This window comes from Ochotona curzoniae, unplaced genomic scaffold (genome assembly GCF_017591425.1).
Source record: "Ochotona curzoniae isolate NIBS_2020 unplaced genomic scaffold, NIBS_Ocur_1.0 scaffold_1037, whole genome shotgun sequence".
Lineage (NCBI taxonomy): Eukaryota > Metazoa > Chordata > Mammalia > Lagomorpha > Ochotonidae > Ochotona > Ochotona curzoniae.
Genome location: NW_024467083.1, coordinates 4,767,240 through 4,781,170, shown reverse-complemented (window position 1 = coordinate 4,781,170; position 13,931 = coordinate 4,767,240). Strand labels below are relative to the sequence as shown.

The following is a 13,931-nucleotide window of genomic DNA, read 5'->3' as shown; positions in this document are numbered from 1 at the left end:
GCAAAAGTGATGAAGAAAGGACACCTAGAGTTAAGAGGTTAAGAGAAGAGATAGACTATAGATACAGCTACCATAGTTTTCCAAACAGTGCTTTTTTTTTTCTTTATTTTTGACAATCTTTATATAATTAATTAGGGCAAAAACGTTCAAGGGCTGCGGGAAAGTGGTTAAGACATTTTTTTCCACATTGTTTTTTTTTTTTTTTCCCTGTATCTAAGGTAAATGGGAGATTTTAAGGCAGAAGCCCCACCCAGTCTTCCACCCATCCCAGGTCCCTGATGTAGGGCATGCTCCAAGGGCATTGCTCAAGTGGTTTTGATAGTTCAACAGTTATGAATTGCTGCCAATCTCACCATTCCAAGCATGATGAGGTCATTGGAGAATCCACTGATTGACATAGTCCACCTTACAGTCTGTTTGCCCAGATTTTCACTGCCAACTTTGGCTGGGGTAGTTGGTTGATTAGTTCTGTCCTCTGTTGTGATGCCAGGTACCCTCTGCAGGTTACGATACACTGCCATATCCTCCATGTGGACCTGGTTATGCTCTCTACTGCTCCGTCTGAGCCTCTGAGGAGGCTCTCAAGCAGTGCTTTTTTAAAAAAATTCAATAAAAGCGTTAAATCATACAATTTGATAAATCAGGCATGTGTGTTATGAGTACCATATTAATGAAAATGTTCATTGATTTTTTTAAAAAATTATAAAAATGATCTTTAAATTCTATTATTTTAAGCTAGCTTAATATACTAGAGAAGAATAAAGTTATGTAAAGTTTTTTATTTTGTTGACTGAGTTATGGTTCTCAGTTTAGCTACTACTATCAACATTGTCATGCTACAAACAAACTTGGAAGCATACTTGAGTGCTTTTTTATTCATGACTTTACTCTTGTAATACAAGCAATTAAAGGCATGAAATTCAGTGTACATGGTGGCACATGTTGGTTTTCATGCATATTCCTTATGATCCAGCAATTACACTTTGGGGTATAAGCTCAAGAGAAAAGAGAGTTTAGATTCACCAAAAGCCACGTATGATGTGAAGAGTTTTCCTGACAGCATTATGTGTAACCGGTTGGAAATAGCCCAAGAGGCCATCAATGCTAGAAAACATAAATTATGATATTTGTGCAAATGGGATATTATGCCACACAGAACCTTAATGAGTCTCACAGATAAAATATTCAGCAACAGGAGCCAGACAGAAGCAATGACACATTCTGCATGATTTTTTATGTTAAGTAGAAGAGCAGGCAAAACATATTCCGTGGTGAGAAATGCCCGCTGGTAATTCCATGTGGAGGAGTGCAGAGTAACCACTGGGTAAGGAGAGGACAGATGAGAGCCTCCTGGGGTGCTGGAAAGGTTCTGGGGTTACATATGTGAGTGTAATCGAATGAATCTGTTCACTTAAAATAAATGTACTTTATACTTGTAAGTCTTATTTGGAAAAAAAAATCTAAATATTTTTTCAGGGTATTGTGACCAAAAAGAAATACCATAGCAAAGTAGCTTTAAAATCTCAATCAGTAGAGTTCATCTTGGAGGACAATCTTTTTATGGAAAAAAAAAAATAGGTGGAAAGTACTGAGTTCCCACACACCCCCTCAACACCTTCCCCCAGTGTTCCCTGTTACTGACGTCTTACACTATGATACGTAGGTGACAAGTGATGAGCCAATATTGATAATAGCTGTCAGCTCAAGTCCATAGTTTAGACGCAGGTTCATTCTGTATTGTGCATTCTGTGTGCTGCAACAAATGAGTAATTACACGCGTCAACCATTTCAAAAGTGTAAAGTCAGTTGTGCTACCTCATTGTCCACTATCTTCTGCCTGTTCATCCTTCTCCCCTCCCACACTGAACCACTGGTCTACTTAACTGTATCCACAAATTTACCTTTTCATATAGTTGTAATCCTACAATACCCTATCAAGTAAGCTTCTTTGACTTAACAATGTGCATTAAATATTGCTGCAGGTTGTCACCCAGCCCCAACATCCCAGCATATTAAATTGCTAAGCAGTTCTCCAGACCTAGTGCTTTTTTTAATTCTATCTGAAAAACAGAACTAGCTCCCATCCACTGGCTTTCTCCTCTGATCCCCGCAACAGTTGGCTCTAGAGCAGGACTGAGACAAGAATCAAAAAAAAAAAAAAAAAATTCAGTCTCTCAAAGAGGTGCCAGGAAACCAGTTGGCTTAAGTGGACTGTCTGCCACTGTCCCTCGGGGTATGCACTGGCAGGAGCCAGGGACTGCACCTTGTCCTGCAGCACACAGGGCTTGGGAGATTGAGCCGCTAGCCTGAGCACCTGTTCCCACTTCCGTGCTTTACGTGGGTGCTGCCTCTGCCTAATGAGGCTTTTCAGATGTGGGACAGTATGAGATACTTTCTACTCAGAGACTCAATCAGAGAGAAATGAGGACTTTAAAATCTTAGAAACAGCTCTGCTTTTAAGGGAGAAAGAGAGAGTGTGTGTGTGTGTGTGTTGTGAAGTTCCTGAATTTCCCTTGAGATGGCTTTCTCTGGCCTGTTTATGTTGGAGCACAACTACAGTCACACTTTCCTACTATTCTAGGAAGAGAGTCTGGCTCTGAAAGAAGCAGTCGACTGATGGCAGTGGATCCAATATATGATAAGCTAATCAGAGAATTTTTTTTATGTCAGTGCTGATACATAATCATTTTAAATTTCATTTTGTATGCTTGAAAAGCAGAGAAACAAAAATAGAGAGCTGTCTGCTCACTCCCCAAATACCTACAAACAACCTGGGCTAATCAGACCAGCGCCAGAAGTTAGAACTCAGCCTGGGGCTCCCTGGGGACATTACACGGGTGACAGGGATGTATCTTCTTGAGCTGTCCCTGCCACTTTTGGAGGTACATGTTAGCAGAAGTTAGGAGTCAGGAGCAGAGTGGGGACTTTGGAATCTTAAGCAGTGTGGTATCTGCTGTGTCAAGCACCTGCTGCCCTAGTCACTTTTAGCACATAAATTTCAAGCCCAAGATTGTGTAAGGTTATTGCAGAAATCATCCTAAAATCACTAATGTTAGATATGAAATGGCAAGGTATATGAGAGCAATTTTATCAGAATATCACTGCCATAGGCAGTGGTTCTAAATGAACTTACATCTTACTGTAGGATATTGCCCCTCCTTGAGCCTGCCACACTCTCACACCTGTGTGCCTCCTTGCATGTGTCTACTGAGTTGTAGCATGAGGAGGGCCTATAAGCTAGGGCTCTGTTACCAAGGGTTGAGGTATTGCTTCTTAAAGGACGTGTTCCATTATCTGACTATGAAGCTGATCCTCAGAATAAAACTTCGACCTGTAGGTGACATAGGTAGGAAGATGAGAAGACTTTGGTGCCATTTTCGTATATACATGCAAATTCTGTGTCTCAGGAGGTGGACTGACATGCTTACACTGTACAAAACTGGGTGGTACTCCTCAGTGATAAATCCCATAAAACACCCCCATTGGACCTAGACTTCAAACTAGGTGGTGAAGGAGTCCTCAAACCCCAAGAATAGGTCATATCTGAGACTGAGTGTATACAGCCTCATCTGTGTTGACATTTTGATTAGCTTTTTTCCTCCTGGTTGGTCCTGTTTCCTACATTAAAATGCCTGCATTTGAGTCCCGTCTCCACTTCCATTTCCAGCTTCCTGCTAATAAACCCTGGGAGGCAGCAGGGGATAGCTGAAGTACATAGCTCTCCACCACCTACAGTGTAAGGGACTGAACTAGAAGATGAAAGATCGGTCTTTCTGCCTTACAAAGAGATCAGTAAACTGTAAACTTAAAATAAAAAAAATTATGATGGCATGCAGATGACAGCAGTAAATTCACAAGAAACCTTTAAGTCCAAAATTATTTACTCTTAACATTATTCTGATATATGGTTCATTTCAAAGTATGATCTGTGGACTGCCCTCTGCAGTAATCCTTTGGGATGCTTGTTTTAAAACTGCATGCACCTGCTGAACCCAGACATCTGAGAGCAGGACTCAGGAAGCTTTATGTTAAAATAGCAAACCCAGATGGGTTCTTATGCATACAAAAATTTATGAACTATTGTTCATAAAAGCTTAAAGAAATATATGAATATTTTATTTAAAAGGATGTATTTGTTATTTGTGGGCATGGTGTGGTAGCCTAGTGGCTTAAGTCCTCACTTTGCATGTGCCAGGATCCCCTATGGGCACCAGTTCATATCCCGGATGCCCACTTGCCATCCAGCTCCCTGCTTGTGGACTGGGAACTCAGTCAAGGACAGCCCAAAGTCTTGGATACCCTGCACCTGTGTGGGAAACTTGCAGGGCTCCTGGCTCCTGGTTTCAAATCAGTTTAGCTCCGATCATTGCAACAACTTGGAGAGTGAACCAGCAGATGGAAGAACTTTTCTCTCTGTCTCTCCTCTCAGTACATCTGCCTTCCCAAATAAAAATAAATACATCAGTCCAGCTCTGGCTGCTGCAACCATTTGCTAAGTGAATCAGCAGCTGGATAGTCTCTCTCTCTCTCTCTCTCTCTCTTTCAAATTAAATAAAGACATAATGAAGTATAGCATTTAGATCCAGGCAGCCAAGACTTTCAACGGCCTTAATCTAGCTCCGAATTTCTCCCAGCTCTGCCCCTCTCCCCCTACCAGGTTCAGGACTCTAGGAGTTCTTCGCCATCTGAAATCCATGCAACCCCTCTGACCACACTGTGGATTCTGAATTCTCAGTTCAGATGCCCACGGCCTGGGCCTCCTCCAGCATCTCTCATCGGACCAGCATACATAGCTGAATCCAGTGGATGACCTCACCGTCATCAGACTGTCCCTTACCTTCAAGGAAAGTGGAAGAAGAGATGGGACTCATATGCAAGCATTTTGATGTCTAGGTCCAATGGGGTGTTTAGTGGAGTTTATCGCTGAGGAGTACCACCCCGTTTTGTACAGTGTAAACATGTCAGTGTACCCCCTGAGCCTCAGGACATGTGTGTTATATGAAAAATGGCACCAAAGTCTTCAACTACTGTACTCTCTATAATTAATTTTCAGCAGTTGCATCCAGTATGAGGCTGCCATGTTTTAATTACAGTAGATTTTGTTAGGGCAAAGGAAAGCTACAGCCTTCCAAACAACTGGGAAGTTGTGGTTCTTCTGCAATGCTCCTCAACAGCCAGGAAGAAGGAAGACACGTGGTGTTCCGTGTTATTTCTTCAGAAGGTCCCCAAGGGCAAAAGAGAAAGGAAGAGATTAACTGACTTAATTTAGCACTTGAAGCTGTAACTCCTGTGTGGCAATGTGATGACAGGAGATTGCATCAGAGACGGCAGTTGTAATAGTGCCCTGGGCACCTCAGCTCCAGGAGGTCTGTCTGGTGCACTGCACACTTTTCCTAAAGATTCCGCTCCAAGTTAGGTAGATGCCTTCTGTTCAGCCAAGGAGAAAGGTAACATTTAAATTTACATCGTGCTTCCTTGCCATTCTGCTCTCTTGGTCTGGAGCACAGGTCAAAGGTGTGCCTGCCCACAAGTCCTTGTCCCAGCGCCCCTCTTTTTTCCCAGTGTCCCAGACAAGCAGGGAGATGATTAGGTCTCTTCCTCCTGGAAGTCCCATCAGGAATGCCGAGAGGCAGCATGGCGAGGCTTCAGTGTCTGCTCTCAGAACCGTTAGTTTTGAAAATGTATGCAACATTTCCTGATTATTTCTGCTTGCCTTTAACTCGAGCTCTGAAAGATAGCAAGTGTCAAAGAATGGTCCCTAAGAAACCAGGACCAGGTTGATAGGTATAGTAAGTGTAGAAGACATGCAGAGCGCTTCAGCAGGATTCTTGCCAGTTAAGGTAGAGATCTTCAGGGTAGCTAATTATTTGTATTTTGTTGTTGTTGTTTCTTTCTTTATTATAGGAAAAAATTCTTGGTGTGTAGAGGGAATGAAACAAATAACAGAATACCAAATTTAAGCTTTAATTTGGAACATAAGCTCTGGTATCTTGATACTCCGATAATAACAATGACAGTATCTGTGGTGTGGGCTTGGGGGTTTGAGGAGACCCAAAGAAGTAGCAGACTAAAAAAACACCTTTAATCCCAATAAAACTGGTTCTGTGCAGTGTGTTGTGCATTTAGTTGTTGACAACAGGTTTTCAGTTGTGAAACTCTAGCCAGACTTGACCACCTATCCCTGTAACCAGTGCAATTTGACCCCCAGCCCTCCGCACCTGCAGGTCCAGCCCTGTGACACTCAGGTTGGAAGAACACAGCTTGATCGCCAAGGGTGGAGAGGGGTCGGGGAAAGAGCTGAGCCACTCCCGTTTCCCCCAAGTGGGATACCTTCGCCTTCCCACCAGTTGGGTCTGGAGCAGAAGGCAGAAATGTTGCTCGGCACTGGCGCTCCACCTTTCCCCTCCAGTGCATCCAAGAGTGGGGAGAAGTATTTCTTGCTGTGACTGAGCATGAAGTGATCCTTATGAAAGGGTGGAGACTCGTCGTGAACGTTCATGACTTACAGATCGTTTCCAAACTTTACAGAAATAGGAAAACATGCTGTGTGTGATAGTGAAGACTAAATAATAGGACCTCTGGGACTTACCTCAAAATAATCTGGGGAGGAGAGGGTATAATGTAACCAGACTGTCCACGGTATGTTGGCTATGAAATTGATTGATGGATACATGCTCTCTAGTGCAAATGAAGGGGCTGTTTGAATCTAAATGTTGTTAATTAGATGTCCATATGTCCTTAACAAGTTAGCCTATCTGAGGCTGTATTTTCTAATCTGTAGGTGAGGATACTAAAATCCCCACATGGGACTGTTACAACATTGAAGATAAGTTATGTACCTATTACATAACTCATAGGAGGTACTCAAGAATTGGTTGTTACCGTATCTATAAATAGAAAAAAAGAAGTTAAGGTGTTGCCTTCCTCCAGTAGGAACATTTATTTTCTTGTTAGATGTGTGTACCCTGCCTCTATTTGCATATGTTAACTTGGATTTTTGTTTTAACAGCTCAGGTGCCTAAAAGGCCAGAGGGGCTTCTCAGGCCAACCTCCTTTTGATGGAATCCACATTGTCAACCATTTGATGGGAGATGACGAATCATTCCATTCTTCTGATGAAGATTTTATAGATAATTCCTTCCAGGGAAGTGGCATTGGTTTTCCTTTTCACAGAAAGTCTGGCCCGATGTCCTTGGACCCTGCCGGGGCAGATGGTAGTGAGAGCGAAACGGAAGACAGTGTGCTGGAGCCCGGAGGGAGCAACCGCGGGATTGCAAAGGAGCGGCCCCAGGCAAGGCGGGAGTCGTACTCAACCACTGTCTGACCATCACTGTGACCTAGACTGGGGGTTCCTAAGGGATCAGTTGTCATACGACTAGGGATCTTTGAGACACAGCTGTTTCATATGTACATATAAATACATATACATATATATATATTTTACAATGTTATCTACCTTTTTATCTTTGCCAAATCGTCACCACTGACTTACCATTGCCATCAACTAGAGTGGAATATGGTTAATTGGTGTAATAAGGCTCTAACAGTATTACTGAATATTAAGGATTCTTGTTTAGAAAACATAACTATGTAAGTGGGAACCATTTTTGAAGTTTAAAACCCTGGAAAATGGAACTTTCTTCACAGAAAGCTCTTGTGCAATATTTTTTTGCTTAGTGAACAAATTGTATATTTGTGTTTATCAATCTGCTTTTAAGCTAATTGTCTACAGACGTTTGAGCGAGATGTACATCTGATTTACCTTTTGTTTGCGTGTTTGGGGGGATATTTTTACCCATTGGAATCACTGTTTTAGGGGCAGGGAATTGGTATTGCAGTTAAAATGCCTTTAAGGATGTCCATATCCCCTGTTGGAGGGCCTGGATTGGAGTCCCAACTAAACATCCCATTCCAGCTTCCTGCTGATGTATATACACCCTGTCAGCTACTCGGGTATTTGCCACTACCTGGAGACCTGGATTGAATTCCTGGCTCCTAGCTTTAACCTGATCCTGCCCTGGCTAGCAGGGCCGTTGAGGGAGTGAACCAGCAGAAGGGAATTCTGTCTGTCTTGTGTGTGTGTGTATCTGTCTGTCTTCCTCATTGCCTCTTGAATAAATTAATCAAATTTTAAATCACTGTTATGCTTGTGGGCCACTGACAGTTCCCAAACACAAAGTCTTTTTTTCGGTATGATTTTATAAACACAGTGAATTGTTATGTATTTTGAGAGTTTTAAGGTCTGTTTCAATTTCTGCTTTTTCTGTGCCCCTGATGCTTCCACGTGTTGTCACCGTCAAGAGTAGCATGTTAACTGCAGACACACTGTTTATTTGTACATATCTGTAAATCTGTACCACCCAAACACGGAACATCATTTTATATGAGGAACATACACTTTACAAAATGACTGCTATCAACATTCTAACAGAACTTCTGTAAATAGTAGGTTAAAAGAAAATTGAAAAATAAAGCCAAACACTAATATTCTCATAGCTTTAGTGTTATGCTTAGCCTACAACACTAGCAGAGTCATAACTTAACTGATGCCTGATCAAAAACACTATTGATCAAATCTTTTCTTTTGTGTGGCGATACCTATTAAAATTGTCATGGCTAAAGAGATAACACATATTACTTAGTGCTAATATTCTACTTAATATAATTTAAGCAACGGGCTAAAGTCCAAGATACACAGCAGTTAATATCTGCAAATAATCCATGAACAGGATTTTCAGATTCTCTAGTTTGTGAGATAAAGCCATAAAACTCTTTTCCTGCCAGTTCTTCCTTTTCATCAAACTTCTTCATAAGAAAATGGAATGCCTGTCACTGGTAAATAGGAGAAAACACCCATAGTACCCTCACGCGATGGCTCAACACAGGTGCATGAGTGCAGATATGGTCCTCTACCTGTCCAGGGCTCTGGGGATTATCTTTGGGGAAGGCTCTCAGTCCCTGAGCGTAGCAAGATAGATTCACGGCCGCATGCCCACTCTGACCCCATTGAAAGGTCTGAATGATCCAGATGAGAGAACCACAAACCATGGCCCGTGGGCTACTCCCAATATTAGCTTGTTTAAAAAAGAAAAGACAAAAGAATAATTTACGTGAAAACTCTATGAAATTCAAATATCTATCCATAGTAAGGACAGGAGCGTACACACCCATGCAGAGCTGAATAGTTGAAACAGGGACTATATGGCTCACATGGTCTAATTTTTTGTTGTTGTTGGCTCATATAGTCAAATATTTTTAATGTTTTTTAACAGAAAAAAAAATCTGCTAACCCTTGAGTGTAGGAGTTAAATATTTAAAGAATCCTGATAAGCAAGCCTTAATTTCTTGACATTCTTATAATTTGGACAGTAAAAATCTGGAAGCAGCACTCCTCCCATTCAATATGTGATTCAAAGATGCTATAAAGAATGTAAAATTCTCCTGGCCTTTAGCAACCCAGGCCCTGACTCGACTCCACTTCTGTCATTTGAAATGAGTGTGGAGTGGTTCAGTCGAGATTTCGAGGAATTAAACAACGTTCCTGTGATAGATTTTATTTGACCTCTGATGTTTCTGTGTGATTCACATGCTATTCAGTTAAACGTCTAGAGTTGAGGAATATTCAGGGACAAGTGAACAGCTTGCTGCCTTGGGATAGGTCACTTCCAGGTCTGAGGCCACCCTGGCCGGTCAGCTTAGTGCAGAGGCCGTAAGTGACCTAATAGAGTGGAAACTGCATTGCGATCACGACATGGAGACCTTGCAGATCAAGAACACACTGCAACAGCCTCTTTGAAAATAACGTACATTTGTTTTTGTTGAAAGAAGAGGTCAAAGATGTAACTTTCTGCAGTCTCCACTCTGTCTTATGTCTTTGCTGGATAGCAGTACTCAGGTTTGCTGGTGAATTGAGACAAGTTCCAACTAACTGGCCAGTTATTTTGAAAGAAGAAAGAAGCCTCTTTCTCAGCTGAGAGTGGGTGCAGCTCGCCCCTCTCCAGGTAGTGCCTTTGAGTGAAATCAGGTGGAAGCCTTTTTAAGTCCGTTGTTGCTGGCATCATAAGTCATTTGCTCCTCATTGTTTTTTATATAATAAACTGTAATATTCAAACTTATAACTTAAATATCTAGATATGTTTTGATAAAGCTCTTTTGTGACCAGCTTGACTATTGACAGCTAACATTTCATACAATCAATGATTTAGGTAATAAAGCAATGAATTTAGCTTGAAAGTTATTGCTGCTCTCATTAACAAAACAGTAAGTTTTTAAAATTAATTTTAAGTTCTCCCGAAATGAACTTTTCTGGTTCAAAGTGGAATGGATGTTATAATCAGAGTTTTTACATTGCATCCATTGATCCCTTCTTGTCACTCCGAAGAAGAGATGATAGAAAAATACATTTAATATACCACGGACATGCAAAGTGATAATGTATATTCCATTTTACTGTTGGAATTTTTTTTATTGTAACATTGTATGATAACCTGAAATGTTTACTTGTGCCTTTGCTTTAAACAATTAAAGTTTTCCATTTTATAAAAATTTGTGTTTCCTTAAATTGTTGGACTTTAAAAGGGAAGGGGTACCACAACATTATTCCCAAGTGCTTGGCCCAACAAGACGGTTTCCATGTGGAAGTCTGGGCTCTGCCTGTCTGCCTGGTCCAGCTTCGTCTGTGCAGTTCCGGAAAGTCTGGATGCAATTGGTCTAGATCTGTTCTTTCTGGAACATGGAGATTTAAAACTAAAACTAGACTGACTGTCTGACATTGTCTGTACCAACAGTGTCGGGGCACGCTTAAACAGCAGACTGATGGGATTGTAACTCCTTATGAAGGAATGTACTGTTATGACAATATGGGGAAAATCAGTTGCAGGGGGAATTGAGGGGAGGGAAATTTCAGACTATTCAGAATTGGACCATAAAATTCAAAATTTTAAAGAAATTAAAAGTAGCAGTAGTAGTATTAGCAAGTGCTGCAGTATATGCATAGAGGTAATGCATCTTTGTCACGATGTTAGTATGTTTCAGTTCGGTGAGCACTTGGCGAAGTGGCTAAGAAACACCTGGGAATGTGCACACTCCCCAGCAGTGTTTGGGTCAAGTCCTGTCTGCTCTCCCGCTTGTAGCTTCCTGCTAATGCACACCTTGGAGGCAGCCGGTGATGGCTCAGGAGAAGTGTCCTGCCACCCATGACGAAGCACAGATGGAGTTTTGGGCCACTGCTTGACTCAGCCTGACCCTGGCTGTTGCAAGTATTTGGGAAATGAACTAGTGAATGGAAGGAATTTTTTTGTATGAGTTATTTTTTTTATTTGAAAGGCATACACAAAGAGATATTTCATCTGAGAGTTCACCCCTACTCCCTCCAAATGCCCATAGTGGCCAGGACTGACCAGATCAAAGCCAGGAGCCTTGAACTAAGTCCAGATCTCCCATTTGGATAGCAGAGACCAAGACACTTGAACTACCAGCCGCTGCCTCCCAGGGTGCACATTAGCAGAATGCTGGGAGCAGAAGAGGGGCCCACACTGGAACCCAGGCACTCCCATGAGAGGTGCAAATGTTCCAGGCAGTGTCACCACCATTCCGTATGCTGCTGTATTACCACAGGGATTCATTGCACTTAATAAAGAGCCGTGCAATTTGACAAAATAGATATAATCCAGGGATTTTCCATCTCAGCATCATTGACATTTGAAACCAATGAAGTCTTTGTTGCAGGAAGCTGTACCTTTTAAGATATTTTATAGCATTCCTAGCCCCTACTTCTTGAGAAGGGACTGAAAGACCAAAGTCACTAAGCATACAAATATACATATATTGAAGATACATTTCAAGTTTGACTATTTCTAGCAGTGAAAAAAGTAAAACCCGAGCCACCGTGGCCCTTACACCTATAATGATGGCTATTTGAAGAAGGGAAGAGGGCAGGTGCTGGGATGCAGCAAGTTAAGCCACTACTTGGAACACCTGCATCCCATGTTGGAGTGCCAGTTGGAGTCCAAGTGGTCCCACTTATTAGCCAGCCTCTGGATAATGTGCCTGGGGATGTAATGGTTCCAGTAGCTGGGTCCCTGTCACCCACTGGGAGGCCTGATTGAGTCCTTGACTCCTGGCTTTAGCTTTGCCAGACCCCAGCTGTTGTGCACATCGTTGAGTGACAGTTATAAGTTTAATACTCTCTTTTTCTCTCTTCATCATCTTTCTCCCACCCCACCTTTCAAATAAGTAAAAATGGTAAGTAGACTTTTAAAAAATAATTAGGAGGGCCCGGCGCGGTGGCGTAGTGGTTAAGGTCCTCGCCTTGCACACCCAGGATCCCATATGGGCGCCGGTTCCCATCCAGCTCCGCTTCCCATCCAGCTCCCCTGCCGGTGGCCCTGGGAAAGCAGTGGAAGACAGCCCAAAGCCTTGGGACCCTGCATCCGCGTGGGAGACCCGGAAGAGGCTCCTGGTTTCGGATTGGCTCAGCTCCAGCCGTTGTGGCCGCTCACTTGGGGAGTGAATCATCGGACGGAAAATCTTCCTCTCTGTCTCTCCTCTCTGTATATCCGCCTTTCCAATAAAAATAAAATGAATCTTTAAAAAAAAATAACTAGGAAAAACAGACATCCTACAGGTCAAGATGTTATCCATCCCATATCAGAATACCTAGTTCAAGATCTGGCTGTGGTCCCTAACTCCAGCTTCCTCCTGCCTGCAAACTCCAGGAAGTAACAGTGGTGGCTCAAATAATTGAGTGCCTGCCACTCAGGTCGAAGACTTAGATTGAGTTCCTGACTTCCAGCTTGGGCCATTTGGCCATTACAGACATTTTCTAGTGGACAAGTGGATGTCTGTCTGTCTCTGTCTCTCTCTCTCTCTCCCCCTGAAATAAGTAAATCTTGGAGTAGGCATTGTGGCTTAACATGTAAAGCCAACTTGCGATGCTGGCATCCTTGTGGGCACTGGTTCCTGTCCCAGCTGCTTCATTTCTGAACTAGCTCCCTGCTAATACACCTAGGAAAACAGTGGAAGATAGTTCAAGTCCATGGGCCTCTGCCACCCACGTGGGAGACCTAAATGAAACTCCTGACTCATGGCTTCTGCCCTTGTCTTCTCAATCAATGCTGTGTGGCCTCTTTGGGAGTGAGAGAGATACAGAGAGCAGTCTCTCCTCTGCAACTCTGAATTTCATATAATAATAAACATTTGAAAAGTAAATCATTTTAAAGTGTTTTTGAAAACACACTATTAGGGGCCTGGCACAGTATCCTAGTGGCTAAAATCCTCACCTTGCACGGTCCAGATCCCATATGGTTGCCAGTTTGTGTCCCAGTGGCCCCACTTCCCATCCAGCTCCCTGCTTGTGGCCTGGGAAAGCAGTTGAAGACTGCCCAAAGCCTTGGTACCCTGCACCTGCATGGGAGACCTGGAGGAATTCCCTGGCTCCTGGCTTTGGAATTGGATCAGCTCTGGCCATTATGGCCACTTGGGGAGTGAACCAGCAGACGGATGGAAGATATTTCTCTGTCTCTCCTTCTCTCTGTGTATATCTTGCTTTCAAATAAAAATATTTTAAAAAATTTTAAAACATACAATTATCTGGGCTGGTGTTATGGCATATTAGGCTAATCCTCCACCTATGGGCCCCAGTTTGCGTCTCCTGGCGATTCCACTTCTGATCTAACTCCCTGATGAATGACCTGGAAAAACACTGAAGGATGGTACAAGTCTCTGGACCCCTGCACTCACTTAAAAGACCTGGAAGAAACTCCTGGCTCCTGAATTGGGATCAGCTCAGCTCCAGCCTTTGCAACCATGTGCAGAGTGAACCAGCAAGGAATCTCTCTCCTCCCTCCCTCTCTCACCTCCTTTCTGTAATTCTGCTCTTCAAATAAAAAATAAATCTTTTCTTTTTTAAAAGTACAACTGTCATGCAATCC

The 13,931-nt window shown here is 42.6% G+C and overlaps 1 protein-coding gene across 1 annotated transcript in view; it reads left to right on the top strand.

The window, feature by feature from the left end:
- The window catches only part of EVI5 (ecotropic viral integration site 5), a 169,616-nt gene extending 159,071 nt beyond the window's left edge, over positions 1 to 10,545 (top strand). Inside the window, exon 20 of the mRNA XM_040999074.1 lies at positions 7,010 to 10,545. Within this exon, the coding sequence (XP_040855008.1) occupies positions 7,010 to 7,324 (315 nt within the window). The 3' untranslated portion in view covers positions 7,325 to 10,545. The remainder of the gene's footprint in view (positions 1 to 7,009) is intronic.
- The last annotated feature ends 3,386 nt before the right edge of the window (positions 10,546 to 13,931 follow it).